Source organism: Pagrus major, chromosome 23, assembly GCF_040436345.1.
Source record: "Pagrus major chromosome 23, Pma_NU_1.0".
In the NCBI taxonomy this organism is placed as follows: Eukaryota; Metazoa; Chordata; class Actinopteri; order Spariformes; family Sparidae; genus Pagrus; species Pagrus major.
In genome coordinates this window covers 3808745-3825185 of record NC_133237.1, presented here as the reverse complement: position 1 = coordinate 3825185, position 16441 = coordinate 3808745, and the positions used below count along the sequence as shown (strand labels likewise).

Here is a 16441-nt window from a genome sequence, read left to right as displayed (position 1 = left end):
TTTGGTTAAAAACATGGTTCACTGTCACGTCGTTCTAGGTATCTAAATGTAGGAGAATTTATTTTCACACTGGAGATCCATATTCAAGCATTTATTAATAATCCACCCTGCAAACATTTCAAGTCCGTAATGTCATTTAGCCTTAACACCTGTCTGAATTTCCAGATAAAATTGCAGCACCTTTTTAAGTAGGATGAAGGCTAAAAGTCAAGGCAGCCCCAGAGAGAAGGCCAGATCCCTGCTCACTGATGAAAGCCATACTAAACATCTCATTGTTACCCCTCACAGATAAGCAACCAGAGAACTTAAAGGAAACTGTTCCATAAAATTAAACTTGATATAATCATGGCAGGTTTTCTTCATCAATGGAATCACAGCTTCAAGTAAAAAACAAGTACATTTGTCTTGATACAGGAAAATATTTAAGATTTTTTTTCTCAATATGTAGGAAAATGTGCTTAAATTCAGCAATTGCTTGTGCCATCATCTTGAAATAAGGCTAAATGTTAGGCAATATATATTAAAAAAAACAGTAAAGCTACACTATAAACAAGTACATTTGTGTAGATACACAAAGAACAATTTTCTTAATATGTAGGAAATATTCTTTAATTTAGCATCCAATGCTATTGCAGTATTCTTGAAATAAGGCTACATACGCTGGAACTTACAGAGAAAAATTCCTGCTTGAAAATCTGTAATGCTCAGATGAATGTAAGCGAACTACTAAATGTGATATGAATCTAAATCCATTTCTTTATTGTCTTCAAGCTGCGTATGGGTACAAGCAGAACATAAAAGCCATTATTCAAGATTGAAATGAAAAGGCTGTATTACAATTTAAATCTGTAATCTATATTTATATAAAAATGTTGAAGTCACTGTCTTGGAACAAAAGATATAACAAGCTGTGATTCTTGTGAATTAAATCAACAGTACCACCTGTGTTGCCACTAAAGAAATCAGTGTTTTAAATGGAAATGTTGATGATGTAATGATGTCATTTTCCTAAAACAAAAGATGTAGCAATACAATAAAAAAAAGACGTAGTTCAGCTGTTTCCAACCCTGATTCATTTTTATTCGAAGAAACGACCCTGTTTTCAGTGTAAGATCCTGGTTCCATCTTTACTATTCCATGTAAGAAATCAAATGAATATTGATATTGGTATTGTACTATAAAACATCCCATTAAAACATTACTAAATATTCAACTTTCTTTGAAGATTTGTTTGAATGGAATCCAAATAGAAATCCCTGCAAATCCACTCATCTTCATCTATTCCTCATTCATACATTCACATAGAAACACCATTCAAATTTCAAAAAGTTCAGAACACTTCGGACCTTCTTATTATTAGATTTTTAGATTAGTGTGTATAAGGGAGGAGTATCAGAGCTGATATTATCATTAAAAGGGAGAGGACATAAAGTTATCTTAAAAATCTTCTCTTAAACAAACAATTTCCCACTACACATATAGACTTTATACATCACAACAGAGGAACATTGCAAAAGTTCACTCCAAATACTTTTTATCTTGTGAATATTTGAAGTTTTCAATTTTTTTTGCAATTCTTTGTTTTCAAAGCCTCACCAGTTCCTTATTTTTTACTGGATTAGGTTGAAATTTGTAGGATAATTTGCTACATGTGTTCTGCAGAAAGTTGTGCAGTCATAAAATTAATGACAATAAATCATTTTTTACCCAAACTAAGAATTTTCAATTTTCAAAATTATTTTCTCCACTAGCTTTCTCTTTGTTGCAACCGAATGTTGATTCTATCAAATCTAGAAGTTATTTGTTCTTGCATTAAAAATCTAGTGTCCCAGATCGTGCTTTTCCGGTCTACTGACCACTCAAAGTGTGTCGAACCAGCGACCTTCCGGTACCAGATCATTAATAGATAACGTGGAAGGTGTAAGAGAGGTTTAGGGCGTGCCATGTCGCAGCTGACACAACAGGGTAAATGTGTGCTCTTTCAAATCCATTGAAGTCGGTGCTTAAACTAACAGAGTAAGCACCCATGTTGTCGATGAGAAGCCAGTCCCCCATGTGCAACTCAGGGATCCAGGAGCTGTCCGTTACTTTGTCAATGCTGTCGCAGGTTGGACCCCAGATAACAGACCTGTATCTCTGCTCACTGCTCTCAACAGCCTGTGTACAAACATTGAAACAAACATTGAAAAATAAAAATCCACATCACATTGGTTCCCATAAGCTGCATTTACACAGACCCTAATATTCCTCTAATAATCAGAATAATAGCACAGTAAGAATAAAAATGCCTCATGTAACCATCTCAACCGGAAGAGACTGATCCAATGCGGCCTGGTCTGAATGAATTGATTAGATCAAGAGTGGTGGTTTAAACCTTTGATAATCTGTTGAATAGGAAGATAATAACGCCTTATAATCATGTAATACTAATAACATTAATAATAACCATTCAATACACAGTTACAAAGTGCTTTACAAAATCAAATTAAACACAAAGAGAAATGAACAAGATGAAAAAATATAAATAACAAAAAGGGTTTGAACTGAACATTGAGAAGTGGGGAAATACTGCCCCCTATTGGTTTGAAGCAGGTGGATGGAAATTGCAAATAGGTCCTTTAAGCTGAAATCTCTAATCACAGTGAGTTCAATTGGACTGAAGAAATACTATACATGGAACCACTGCTAGATTTTCTCACAGTATATTGTTCTAAATTCCATCATACAATTTTCTGAGGTAGAAAGGTAAATGATAGCCTCCAACACTGTTCTGCATTTTATTTTAATCAAACAATTCTACATGAAGATGATATTGGTCAGTCTGCTTCATTTAGAGCCTAGTGGTATCCCACCAATCTCAACCATATTGGTGGACAGTAGGCTTGTAGAGGTTGCAGTCTGACTTCCTTGCTGTCTGTTGCAAACTTGAAATTAGTGTTTGCCTTTCTGTTAATCGTAATCATGATTTTTTCCAAGGCATGGTTAGGGTTAGGCAGCTAATTTCCATACCTGACCCAGAGATTATTTGCTATTACCACAATATTTACCTAACTTAATTCCTTCTGTAGTTACTGTGGAAAGTAAGAATTAAAAATCATTGGCATTACATATATTGGACAAACAAACAAACATTGATATTCAACATAATCAAGTGTTTTACAGAATCGTCCAATATTGGCGTTCTTGTGTGGGGACAGAGTTAATATTTACCCTGTGGAGGTATGGTTCCACCTTGGTGTGGGCAGCATCATTAATAAGGAAACTCAGGGAGCCATACACTCCATCACTAAGGTAGTACATCATTGTTATGTCAGGGCTCTTTACCTCACCATCTGGAAAGAATTCATGCAAAATAATGAAAATCACTGAAAAGCAAATGATTTTTAATTGATGTTGAAATATATAATAAAACATATAATACAAATAAATAATATCATATATATACATATATATATTATAAAACACTGCATGTATCGAGGTATACAGTCGTGGTCAAAAGTTTACATACACTGCTCACTGCTCTGCTCTAAGTGAGTAATTAAAACCCTGCAAGTTAGAATTGTACTTACTCTGAGACTGAGCATGGTTGTCTACTCTAACTGAATCTTAGTAATGCCGTCAGACACGTTTGTTATCACTACATATAACTACATACATGTAAATTAATTTAAGATGCCTCTTCTGTGTATGACACTGGTTAGGCAACAATCATTTCAACACATTCTCACTCCCAACTCATCAGCAAATCGTCAATACAGCAGCTTGGTCAGTGGCCTAAAGCTTCAGACTATGAGACTCTACCTAACCCTCTCACATAATTTTTGCACGTGAAGGAAATAAGCAATAATAAGTAAAATATGTAACATCAAGCCGGAAATACTTTCAAAATGAAAGTTTAACATATTATGACTTTTTTACCATTATTAACGTTGTCAAATGGCTGTGGTTTGTTTAGGTTTAGGCACCAAAAATACTTGGTTAGGTTTAGGAAAAGAGGGGCGCTTTCAGGAAGTGTTACAGGGGGACCTACAGCATCGAACTTGGAAGCATAGGGTCACTGGCCAGGCTGCCTTATTTGACATGCTGGGAATAAAAACAGGCTGTTCAAGTAACTTAAAATACATATCTATACATTACCACTGTTTTCATCCATATCATCTATGACAACCCTTTTGGCAATGATGTTTGCTGCCAGTGTGAAGGCTGCATCCACGAAGTATCGGCCTGGTTCTGCAATAATCTGCACCCCACTGTCAGGCGGGAACAATTCATCAAGTGCTCCATTAATGACCTCTGAAAACTGGGAGGGTAAAACACGTGAAAATTTTAAAAAATCATGAAACTAGGAAGCCTGCATGAAAACCATAAAAAGGTTGACGTCTCCATGATTCCATAAAGTGTTTTCATGCTTGATTGAGCAAGAGAAACTTTGAAAATAGATAAATAATACAACCACTAATGATGAAAATTGTGTAGGTACATTTTCAGAATATTCTTCACATATTTATGCCTGGCAATGGTTGCATTGTACACTCAAAGGGACTGTCTATTGAAAGGTTCTTTCATAACTTGGATGGTGCTCCAGGGAGTTGTAGTCATGATGTTTTGTCATTAGACCGCTGAGGTGAAATCACAACAATGAGTAAACACTAACTCTCAATATTTGGGTCATTTTACCTCTTCAAATTTCACTTGAAAGTCCTCTCTCCCAGAAAACCCTCCACCAATATCCAAGAGACTCATCTGAAAGCCCAACGAATTCTGAAAGAGAAACATCACCACAGCATTTCAACATTAAAAAATGATTAATTGCCATGTTGAACAAGTGCATAAACTTTCGTTATATACTGAAGACCTCTTCACCTTTCTTTCATACTCTTGCAACTCAGTTCTTATAATAACTGTATATAATATTGTTTTTTCCTTTTCTATGAGTTTTTTTCCCATTAGTGACAAGGCATGCCAAAAATCTTTCATACTTCATAGTCAGCACAGATACATGAACATATTTAGGTGCATGTTGGACCACAGGTGCAGTTTGCAGTAGCTCAGGGGGCTCACTATACCCCCTAGCAGTTGTAGCCACAAATGCATGTAAGGATTTAAATATTATCAATTGTTTTTATTAATAACAAAGGACAGTTATTGAAAAATGTTTATTGTAGTAATAAATAGTAAACTAATTATGTGATTGTGACAGAAGAAAAACTCTAGAAGAAACAGAATGAAAGCTCTTTTATCAGATTTTTTTTTTTTAGACAGCTCTGAGCTCAGGATTTATCAGGGTGTCTGTTTTGTCCCAAATTGTTTCACTATATATGAATGTGTCAAGGAAAAGATAACATTAATCGATGTTAGATCCTAACCGATCATGTCGGCGTGTCCAGAGATGTAAGTAATCTATGAAGTTAAGATCCTGTGTAAATGCACCATTACTGTTTCTGCGGCTGGAGGATCATTGCAGGTAATGTAATGTTTTCCTCATTAATAGTATATTATTTCACCTACCAGAAGCCCATCTGCTATGAAACATCTTGTATAAGTCATTGGTTAATTTACAAAGCCTTTATAACCACTTCATATCAGGCAATCAGTCCAAAAATTAATCCAACTATTTTTTCATTCACAAAGTAGTGTTAACTTTAGGATTTAAGTATTTTTGATAGCTGCATCCCTCTGACTTGGTCAGCCTCTGAAAACACAATCTACCGTATAGTAGGAAAATGATAAGGAAATGATATGGATCCACACTTCTATGAACACACAAATTTACACAAGTGGTTCACTACAACCACAGACCTGCCAACCTGCACATATTTTGCTGTGCAGGTACATAATTTGACATCAAAGTACATTAGTATGTTAAAATACATAACAGCTTTTGACGCCATGGCCATAGCCAGCTATGGGGTCACCAAGGTCAGGACATAGGCCTCTATTTTTTTGTATACATAAAATTAAAATAAAAAAAATCAGTGCTATTTAAATGAGTTAAAACATCCAGTCTGACCTTTCAGATTCTGTGTGGCAGCACTACTTTTATTAATCTATTATTTTATAAATTAATGCACATTACGTTAAGAGGCTGTTGGTCAGCTGGTCCCAGGTCTGCTGGCGTTCTGTTATACTACCACAGCCATGCCTCAAAAGCAGCATAATGGCAGAAGCAGGAGTATCGCTTTCAAAGCGCTAACATTTGCAGATGAATAACCGTGCACAGTGCAGCAGGCTGCAGCTGTGAAGTCATCAGAAAAAGGAACGGACTTTATTGGAATCAGGTTCGTTACGCAGGTGATCATTCAGTGAAGCAAACAGACAAAGTGATCAGGCAGAGGCAAAAAGTCAGGAACAAAGACGGGGTCAAACACCAGGAAGGCTATCACAAGGAGAAATGCTGGAAAACACACAAGTGCAGGATGGGATCTGAAATGAGAGGAGAGTAAGACACCAAAATAAAACAGGAACAGCACTGCGAGAAGTGTCGTTGCTAGTTTCAGACAACACATAGTCTCACACCCAGCATCCACGTTGTGTAAATAACAAATATGGGGCGCGTGATCTTAAAGTTTGGTCAGACGCACTGTAGGCAGATGCTTATCTTGAGGCAGCAGACAGAGACAACGCCATAAACTAACAAAAAAGCTGGTCGACACATAATTCTTATAGTAAGATGCACCTGCACAGGCGGGTTCACATCTGCATACACTCTTGTGGCACATTTAATCAGCCAAACAAAGAGCTGTAGTTACAAACTCTCCAAAGGAAACAGAATTAAACTTTTAGCTTCTAAAAATAAATTGTTGTAAAAATAAATGTTTGGACAGAATCTCAGGATTTATCAGGACAGCTGCTTTCTATTTTACTGTGTGAACATTCATTAACATGAAATACTAACTGATCCTGTAGGCGAGCCAGGAGTTTTAAATAATCAGTGAAGTTTATCAGCTGTTCCTCATTCACAAATGCACATGCTAATGTAGAGATACACATATTGTTTCTGCTGCTGGAGGATCGCTGCAGGTAATGTTACTAATATTTTCCTCATTGAGGACGTATTTCACCTCTCTCTCACTGGTTTAATTCATGTTCCGCCCAAAACACACCCATGACTGACTCATTTAGCTTTTGTCCAAAGCGACTTACAGTAATTCATACATTCAAACACTGATGGCGGTGGCTGCCATGCAGGGTGTCGACCAGCACAGTTCAGTATCTTGCCCAAGGACACTTCAACATGCAGACCAGGGGAATCGAACCAGCGACATTCCGATAACAAGACACTGGCTCTACCCCTGAGCCACAGAGGCCAGACTCAGAGTCTAAAAACAACCCCTCTGCGCTGTGCACCTCACTTTGCACCCAGATTGTCCACCGTTTAACTTGCAAAATGGACTTGGACACGCCCTAAACCCTTTTACTTAAATAGAGAAAAAGAACCTTTTTCCAACCAATTAGATATGTGGACCACTTTTTAAGATGAAAACTTTTTTGAGGTTGGCAGGTCTGTAAACAGTGTTATCTGATGGCCCCTGAGCAACTCCACCAAAGCAGTGATATTAAGTTCTACTCTTAGGCATCTAAACTGCAAATCAGCATGACATACTTGATCAATGGCTATATCACAAAACATGTCAACGATCTGTATTATGGTTGTGCTGTACTGCTATGACGAAGACTTACCGCTGTGTCAAAGACATGTCGGGCATCTGCAATGGCCTGCTTGAACACCAAACTTTCAGTGCACCCACTGCCTACATGAAAGCTGACCCCGATGACCTCTAAGCCGAGCTCTCGAGCACGCTGCAGCAGCTTATCAACTGACACCAGTCTGGCTCCAAACTTTGCACTAAATCTGCACAGGGATTTTGAATCATCCACTGCGATGCGGAGCACCAGTCTGGAACATGATCCAAAAGACTTGCATGAATCAATACTCAAAGAAGAATTCACACTTAACCCAGAAGCAGAAAATATAGTTTTTTAACTTACTTGGCTTTGGCATGACAACGAGAAATTTTTAGGAGTTCATCCTCACTATCAAAAGTCATCATATCCACTCCATGAGCAGAGGCATATTTGATGTGCGACAGTGGTTTGGTTGTATGTGCGTAAATGATTTTATCAGGTGTCACACCGAGAGACAGGGCCATCTGAATCTCACCCTGTATTGGACAAACTTTAAATGAGCAAACAAAGCAGGAAACATTTCACCATAACAAAGACTTTGAAAAAAAAATAGATTTTTTTTCCAAATGCTTCACAGTACCTTGCTAGCACAGTCAAAGCCGGTGTCCAGAGCACTCAGCATCCTCAAAACTGCTGGCACGTTGTTGCACTTCACCGCATAGAAAGGCTTGACTCGAGGTAAGTTTTTGAGCCACTTGCGGTGCATCTTAAACACACTGTCTAGATTTGCCACAAAAAATGGCTCAGCACTGTCCTGAATGAATAAAGCAAAGTGAACATTTTATTTTGATGATGCAAACCTCAAGAATCTCACAATACACTAAATTAAGTGTCGTGATGTCTGATGCTCACCTCTGAACCACACTCTTTTATTTTATTGTCTATGAAATCATTGACGGTCCTCCCATTGTCTAAAATGTTGATATCACAATTGTTAGGGGGGAAAACATGCAGGACTGATCCAGTTGTAGTTACTGGGGCTGCAAGGGATGACAGCAAAAGACAAAAGCAGAAATATAATAATAACTGTCAGTTTACACTTGATGACAATACAAATACACAACAAATATTGTTAATGTAAGACTGGATTAGACAAAAAAGCTATGTCTGTCTTTATTTAAAGTTATTTGTCTAAATTATGGCATTCAAAAAGTCAAGAAAAAAAGAACAGAAAATGTAGTGATAGCATTCAAAGGCACATTTGCCTCACATTGTTATGTTTGCAAAAAATATAGCGAGGACCCAAATGCAGAAACACTCTCAGGAGGCAGGCAGGATGAAGAACAAAAAAACAATCTTTAATCTCAAGTGGATAATCCACAAAGTAAAATCCAAAAACCAAGAAGTGTAAATACCAAATATAGCAAAACAAAAGCTAAACAAAGTACAAACTAGTAAAAACACGAGGAACAAAAAAACAGGAACTATGGGGAGACACTTGGACACTGGAAAAGGCTTAGGAGAAACACAGGAGAAGAAACAAGACAAACACAGGAACAAACTGACAAAGACAGAATGGAGCACACAGGCTAACAAACAAAACTAACAAGGGGATGAGGTGCAGGTGGAGTGAGGCAGAGAAACACAGGTGAGGGAAATGAATGGGAAAACACTAGAAGGAGGTAAAGGCTAAATAGGCAGATGCAGAGCAGGTGTGGAGCCAAAGCAGCCTGGTGGGGATCAGAGGAAAAACAGGAGGGAAAACAGAACATTGGAAAAAGGGCAAAAGACAACTAAATACCAGAAAACACTTATAAACACACACACAATGAAACAAAAATGACAGGACCAGGACACGCATATCACAAGACATTAAACACCATCCTGAACAGTGTTTTCTTTGTCTCACCACAGCCTGCATGCTCCTCCATATCCGGCATCCCTGAAAATGTCATTTTCAAATGAGTATAAACATTGCCACAGCATCCACATGAAACAAATGTGGAAGGAAGTTTAATTGTAAATACTCACACAAGTGCCGAGGCGAAATGAGATGGAATGATGTCGTGAATTTGTTAGCACACCAGTGTCTTTTCCCCACCTACTGTATGGAAACAAACAAAACTTGATTCCCTCCTATGGAAGCCCATAGGGGACTTAAGGAGGTTGTAAGCTTGAAAGTGAACATGTTACTCCACAATAGCATATTTGTTTTGTTTTTTGTAAAAATTAAAATGTAATCATTTATTTTGCATTACCATTTTCACATGCTTGTATGGGTATTCTACAGTCATATTAAACATTAAAATGGAAAAGCTGTTTGACACTTAATTTACATACAGTGTGCCCTCCAGTGCAACACATTTACATTTACATGTCCTCATGCTGCTTTCAGGGACTATATGAAAATGACTAATGACTTTACCTGCTCCAAAGTGGACAATTTAATATAAATTCAAATTTAAAAATTTAAATGTAATATAAAAAAATACACGATTAAGTCTCACTTAAAAGAAAACATTTTTCTTCAACAATTTGAAACTATAAATGAAAACAGCATTTTACATTTGCTTCAAAGTGGACAATATTCAATTGCAATAAGCGAACGGCATCCCCGGTCTATTGCCTTTACATTTACATGTCACTTTTATTTGAGGACAATATGAAAATGAAAATGTTATATAAAAAATAAATGATTAAGTCACTGTACCAAAACAGTGCACCTGGATCTTCAATGGTTCCTTAGCTTTGCACACGGCACACTGTAGAAACCCTCACAGCTGAGTCATGGTATGCATGCATGAGTGAAGTAAGTGTTGCTTGTTGTTCTTATTTGTTAATTTAATAGACAACTGGCAGTGTCTATGTCATTTGTGCATCAGTTCATGTATAGAATGTGTGATATTATCACAGCTGATTTGTGTTTTTATGTTTATATGCTTTGTATTCATTTTTCTGTGCTAATTAAGCTAGTGAGCAAGCTAGATGACATGTTTCGCCAAGCCCTGTGGCATTTCAAGTGAGCCCGATGCTTTCCTTTCATTGTATTTTTATGTTAGCATATATATATATGTATATATGTATATATCTATGTGTGTGTATGAATATATATATATATATATGCATTACATTGTCCCCCAGCATTGACAGAGTGCATTTGTCAGGTGTTTTAAAGAGCATCATCACTTAACTGTGAGTTATTGGAAATAATTGGTCATAGCCATCAGAAGTGAATATGTTAATTGAAAACAGAATTAATGTGTTTTATTGCATTTATCTGCTGTATATTTTTATTCCATCATCATGCTTGTATTGCAGAAAACATTAGACCATTAGAACAGTTGAACGGCATACACGGTGTCCATGTCATCACTGCTTTTAATCGGAGCACCCAGGGTGAAATAGACATACATTAGGCTGGTGCCAGCTCTAAGCAATTCATTAAAGTCACACTTAAAAGAACATTTTATTTTCTTACAATTTGAAAATAGAAATGAAAACAACATTTTACATATCCTTTTAAAAGGATCTGCTTCAAAGTGGACAATATTCAAATGCAATAAGCGAACGGTGCCCCCGGTCTATTGCCTTTACATTTACACTTACGCTTTTTTGGGGACAATATGAAAATGAAAATGTTATCTGTAAGGCTTCTCATCAAGTAATTTCTTTAGTTATGACATCAATTGTCAACTTGATATGGACAACTTTAAACCTTTCTTACATTTATTGATTTAGTTCAGGTGAAAAGGAAGCAGCCATAAATACCACTAGGACGAGCAGAAACAATCTGGCATTGAGTGGAAAGAAGACTGGTGTTCTTATGCTGAGGCTGATGAGTAGATGAGCCCTGTGACACCGTTTCATCGACTGTGAAATCGAAAGCTGTTGTCTTTCATAGTCCCACTGGTACTTTACCGTAGCCAACTTCAGGCTTTCAACACTTGTTATGTTTTTTTCAAACCAATCTTTGGTTACTGGGTAGGGCTAAAGCTAAAAGTTAATCTTAGAGTGTTGACATCACGCAGGGAGAAACAGTCACAGACTTGACTGATTTATGGCTGTTTAATGACATCTACAAATACAGACTTTAGAAAGACTAATTTGTTATTCAAACTTACAGTCTAATTAAATTCTAACAGAGCATGTCAGCCATCAAATATTTTTCCAGTGAGTGACAGTGTTCATATAAGGCTGGTAGTCTCATTGTCAAACAATCCCCATGTTTGCGCATGAGACATGTCCGGTCATGCCTTAGAACTTAGTTAAACAATGCTCTGTCCTGTATCATCACTGCATGAAAAGTACAATTTGTTCTAAGTGCGTGGGCCATATTCATAAAGCATCCTAGAATTAGGAGTTGCTCCTAGTTATACAATACTGCGAAACTTCTTCGAATTATGACGTTCTCAAAGAATTTTTTTAGAATTTTTTTTTATTTTTTTTTCTTCCCAAAATGGCGACCACTGAGATAGATGTGTGCAAGTAGTTGAACAGGGTCGGTCTGCCAACATATAACTTCTACACTATCAATGTAGGTTTAACACTTCACATTACAAATGTAATGTGTCATTTAGCTTGTGTACTCAACAGTGTTTTTAGCCTGAAATTGCGACCGAAAGAATCCAAGCAAATCTCACTGAGTGTCTTCACCTGGTTGGACCGCCGCTTGCAATAATGGCTGAGGGCCTATCACCCTCCAAACTTTATGGGAAGCAGCAGAACAGAACATTTCAGTTACATTTCACTCCTTTCTAACCTACATTTAATCAGTGCAGGTAAGCGTTTGGATGGATGGATGGATGGATGGATGGATGGATGGATGGATGGATGGATGACTTAATTAATCTCCAAAGGGAAATTAGGTTATCGTAGCAGCGGGGATATTCAAGTACAAATACAATCAAAATACAAGGACAAATATAGGAACAATAAAAAAATACTATATACAATATAAAATACTGAGGTAGAAGAGAAAAGGTAAGAGGAACTAAGGATAAGGTGCAGTGTTTACAGTAATAATAATTTAAAGTGCATTATTGGTGCGTTATAAAGTCTGATGGCACCAGGAAGGAACGATTTCCTGTGCCGTTCCTTTAGGCAGCGGGGTTGAATGAGTCTGGAGCTGAAGCTGCTCTTTAGCAAGCTAATTATACTAAATCAGTTGTTCCTGCCGCTCCTACCAGACTCAGCAACAGATTCATCAGCAGCCCTGTCTCCCCATACTCCTCCCCAACCCAATGAACCATCTCAAGAAGGTGAGCAACATTGTGTTGAATGACATGTCAGTTAGCATCAAAGCAGAGGGTCTGTGGGAATTTATCTCCATTTTTTTTTACTATTACGAACCTACGACTACTACGATAAAAGAAAGTTTAAAAAAGAGCATAATTACGACGTAATTATACTTTTACACCAAGGTTTGACTCGGGTACATTCACAAAAAAAGCCTAGGTTGCATTTTGGCGAGAGTTACACTTTAAGAGAGGTGAAAATCTGTTTGGAGTTGGGAGGAGGACTTTAAAGAGCAGAGGAGAAAACAGTTGTTGAGAGAACCATCTGGCAGGGCTTTGAAGCTGAACCTGCCATTCGAAATGCCCTTTTCTTTATCCATTTCTGCTCGAAGAGGTTTGTTTCTGCTGACATCCACAACGTCACTGCTGCATCGCGTCCTGATTTCCCAAACTACGGAGCAGGCCGAGGGTGTGTAATCTAGTTTAAAGATACATATTTAAACACTGTGGTACAATAGATATGTATGTATGCATGTACCAGGATAAGGCGTTGCCCTTAGTAAATCTTCCTGCCTCTCTGTGTTTGCTGAGAGACCTCACACTGACAAAGCTGGTCACACCTTGTCAGCTTCTACACTGCTCTCCACTCTTGGTAAAACCTGAAAATATGGGTAAGTTTGAACTTAAGTATTCTCTTAAATCTATTATGGAAATTGTTGTCTGAAAAAAGTGAATATATGGAGATTACGAAAATGTCTTGATGGAACTGCTGTGAAATACTTTGCGCTGTATATTTGGTCCTTGTATTTACAAACAAATTTGGTGCTGTATTCCTGAGAGTTGCTCCTAGTGACGAAATTCTAAGAAAATTTGGGGAAGAGAAAAGAAGAGAAGAGCAGAAGCGCTGCAAAGCCCGAGGAGCGGAGCCATTTTCGTTTTGGCGCCCATGTTAACCAATGGTGTCGTTCACATAGGAAGCGCCGTGGCGCTCTGCTCGTTTCGGTGTCTGGTCTAATTTCTCTGCGTGCCACGGCCGAATGTGTCAAGCCGGGCAGGAAGTCAAAAAAAAAGCAACAAAGAGAGAATCCGGTCGATTTTCAAAATAAAACAAATTTCAAAATAAAACTATTTTCAATAATTAAACATCTCGATTGACAGAAAAATACTCATTACTATGAAGTGGACATACATTTACAGTTGTCAGGAAAACATGGCATTATAATTTTATGCGGTTATTTACTTACCCATGGTGAAAAAACAGCTCCAAGTGTGACTACAGAACAGCCGAGGAGCAGAGCCGCTTGCCGACCGGCGCGGAGAAAAACGTGTGAACAGAAGGGCTGTGGCTCGCGTGAGAATTTCCGAGCGTGGCGCTTCCGCGTCCTGTCTGAACCTGGCGTTATATGACACTCCTTTTGAAATGGTTTTAATTTATTCAACTCAGATATTCATTACATCAAATAATATAACTTTTTAGACTATGTCTTCATAGATTAAATTCTTTAATGACGCCGATCAGTTACACTGTCCATTTCCTGCCCATTATAACTAATAGTGCTTTTTTTTTTTTTTTTCAAAACAACCAATCACAGCTTTTAAAAGAATGTGTCACACTTCGCAACAGGGTCAACCCCGCGTCCCCATTGGGATGAAAGTTTTCAGCCCCTGCCTAGATGCTCTAAGACGTTTTCTAACTCACTCTTAAGCTAGGACTCCACGCTAGAATTTTTTGGGCTAAATTAGGAGCTCTCAGAGAATTCTCAGAAAGTTTGTGAATACAGGCCTTGGTGGTTTAAATGATCATCAAGGTCTAGAAATGTCTAGTGAACAAATGGAAGCAATAAGGGAGACATTTGAAGAAAAACAAAACAGAGGGGTGAAACAAAGGGTTTTCAATGTTTGACACCGTGCTAGATTATTTTGACAGTTAAGTATATTTAATGAAGTGCTGATATTGAGGCAAATTCTGAACTTTCACATATTAAATGTGGAACTTAGAAACTATTTAAACAAAAATGTTGCTATACATGATGTCAGGGATAACTTCAGTATGTTAGTAACTTAAAAGTCTGAAACTCCTGTCCTTGTTTTACCCAAGCGTCCATCCCTGACCACCTCCGTATACAAACTTTTTAGCTCTTTATACTACTTCTCCTCACTTCCTCTTTTGCAGCCATAACAATTAATAATCTTGAAAGCTTGCATTCATAAAAATGACGTATTCAAGCAATTTTAGCAATTTTCAACAGAGTATTGGTACAAGCTGGAATACAAGGACAAACACTGTGCATGTCTGCTGTGTAATCTAGATCTACTAACCTGGCTGAGACAGGAGGCCCAGCTGAAGAAGATGGTCCTGGTTATTGTGTTTATCGCCTTGTTCCTGGATAACATGCTACTCTCAGTGGTTGGTAGGTTCTGACAAACAACCTGTTATTAACACTATATATATATCTCAACAATTAACCAACCAGTGGTGAAATCAGGCTACACAAATTTAAGTACAGTACAATTTTGAGGTACTTGTAGGTCTCCATTTTATCCTACTCCGCCGCAGTTTATAAGGAAATGGGTCATTCCATGCCAACTCACCCAAAATCAAGAACATTTTCCAATTCATGTCATGAATCACTTATTTTTCACTGGATTGAGGTGGAATTTGTCCTGAACATCACAGAGACCCTGAGGAAACTTGGCAACAGTCATTCCTTTAAATAGTCTTTGAATGGTTATAGTAGTCAAATTAATAACAGGAAGGCATTTTAACCAGAATGAAGACTCTTTTAACCAAATTTTGGTTCTTCTGTATTAATGTGGTTTAACACATCTAGAAGTTATTTGGTCCTGCATAAAAAACTGAGTGTCATACTTAAATATAGCTTCAAATATAGCCATATATGTGTGTGTATATATATATATATATATATGTATATATATATATATATATATATATATATATATATATATATATATATATATATATATTCCAAGATGTTTTATTACTCATTGTAGTACTCATTGTTAATCATTGTTTATGATTCTTTTTTATGATTTGCTATTATTTTGTACTTTTCACTGCCTTACATTTTACAGCCAGGTTTCATTTCATCAGTAGATATTTGTACTGTGTTGATTTCAAGGATTTCTATCTGTCTGATACCTGATTGCCTGTTTTTCATTGGGTTCTGGAAATTTGCAAGTTACATCTTGAAATGGCTTGGTTCATTGCATACCAGATGTCATCTTGTTCTGTGTGTCTGGACAATTTCTCAGAATGTCTCAACTCTAAGAACTAATTCCTGACATCAACAACTCAGCCAAACTTAAAAAAAAAAAAATCTACTTCTCCATAGGCTGTTTTGTGACAGTTGGCTTCTTCTTGTAGGATTTTCCAATTGAGCAGGTCTCTCAGATTTCACTATCACATTAAACTGCTTAATGATGGAATAAATTATGATTGCACTTTTAAATAATTCTGGTTATACTGCAGTCCATTTTGCAGTAACCCACCCAAACCTGTTTCGGGCGTGATTATCCCAGGCCTGCTTTATTGGTTTCAATTGCTGTAATGTTTGATATAA

The 16441-nt window shown here is 37.2% G+C and overlaps 1 protein-coding gene across 1 annotated transcript; it reads right to left on the bottom strand.

Annotated features, from left to right (window-relative positions):
• Positions 1 to 1899: 1899 nt before the first annotated feature.
• LOC141019197 (ornithine decarboxylase-like) lies at positions 1900 to 9683 on the bottom strand. The gene is made up of 10 exons (XM_073494050.1): positions 9658 to 9683; positions 9536 to 9568; positions 8539 to 8666; positions 8267 to 8440; positions 7990 to 8162; positions 7681 to 7897; positions 4678 to 4761; positions 4138 to 4300; positions 3211 to 3332; positions 1900 to 2157 (listed from the first exon to the last, which is right to left on the bottom strand). Exons 2-10 carry the CDS (start codon positions 9564 to 9566, stop codon positions 1900 to 1902), a joined length of 1350 nt encoding a protein of 449 aa, XP_073350151.1. The 5' UTR covers positions 9567 to 9568; positions 9658 to 9683.
• Between the last annotated feature and the right edge of the window lie 6758 nt (positions 9684 to 16441).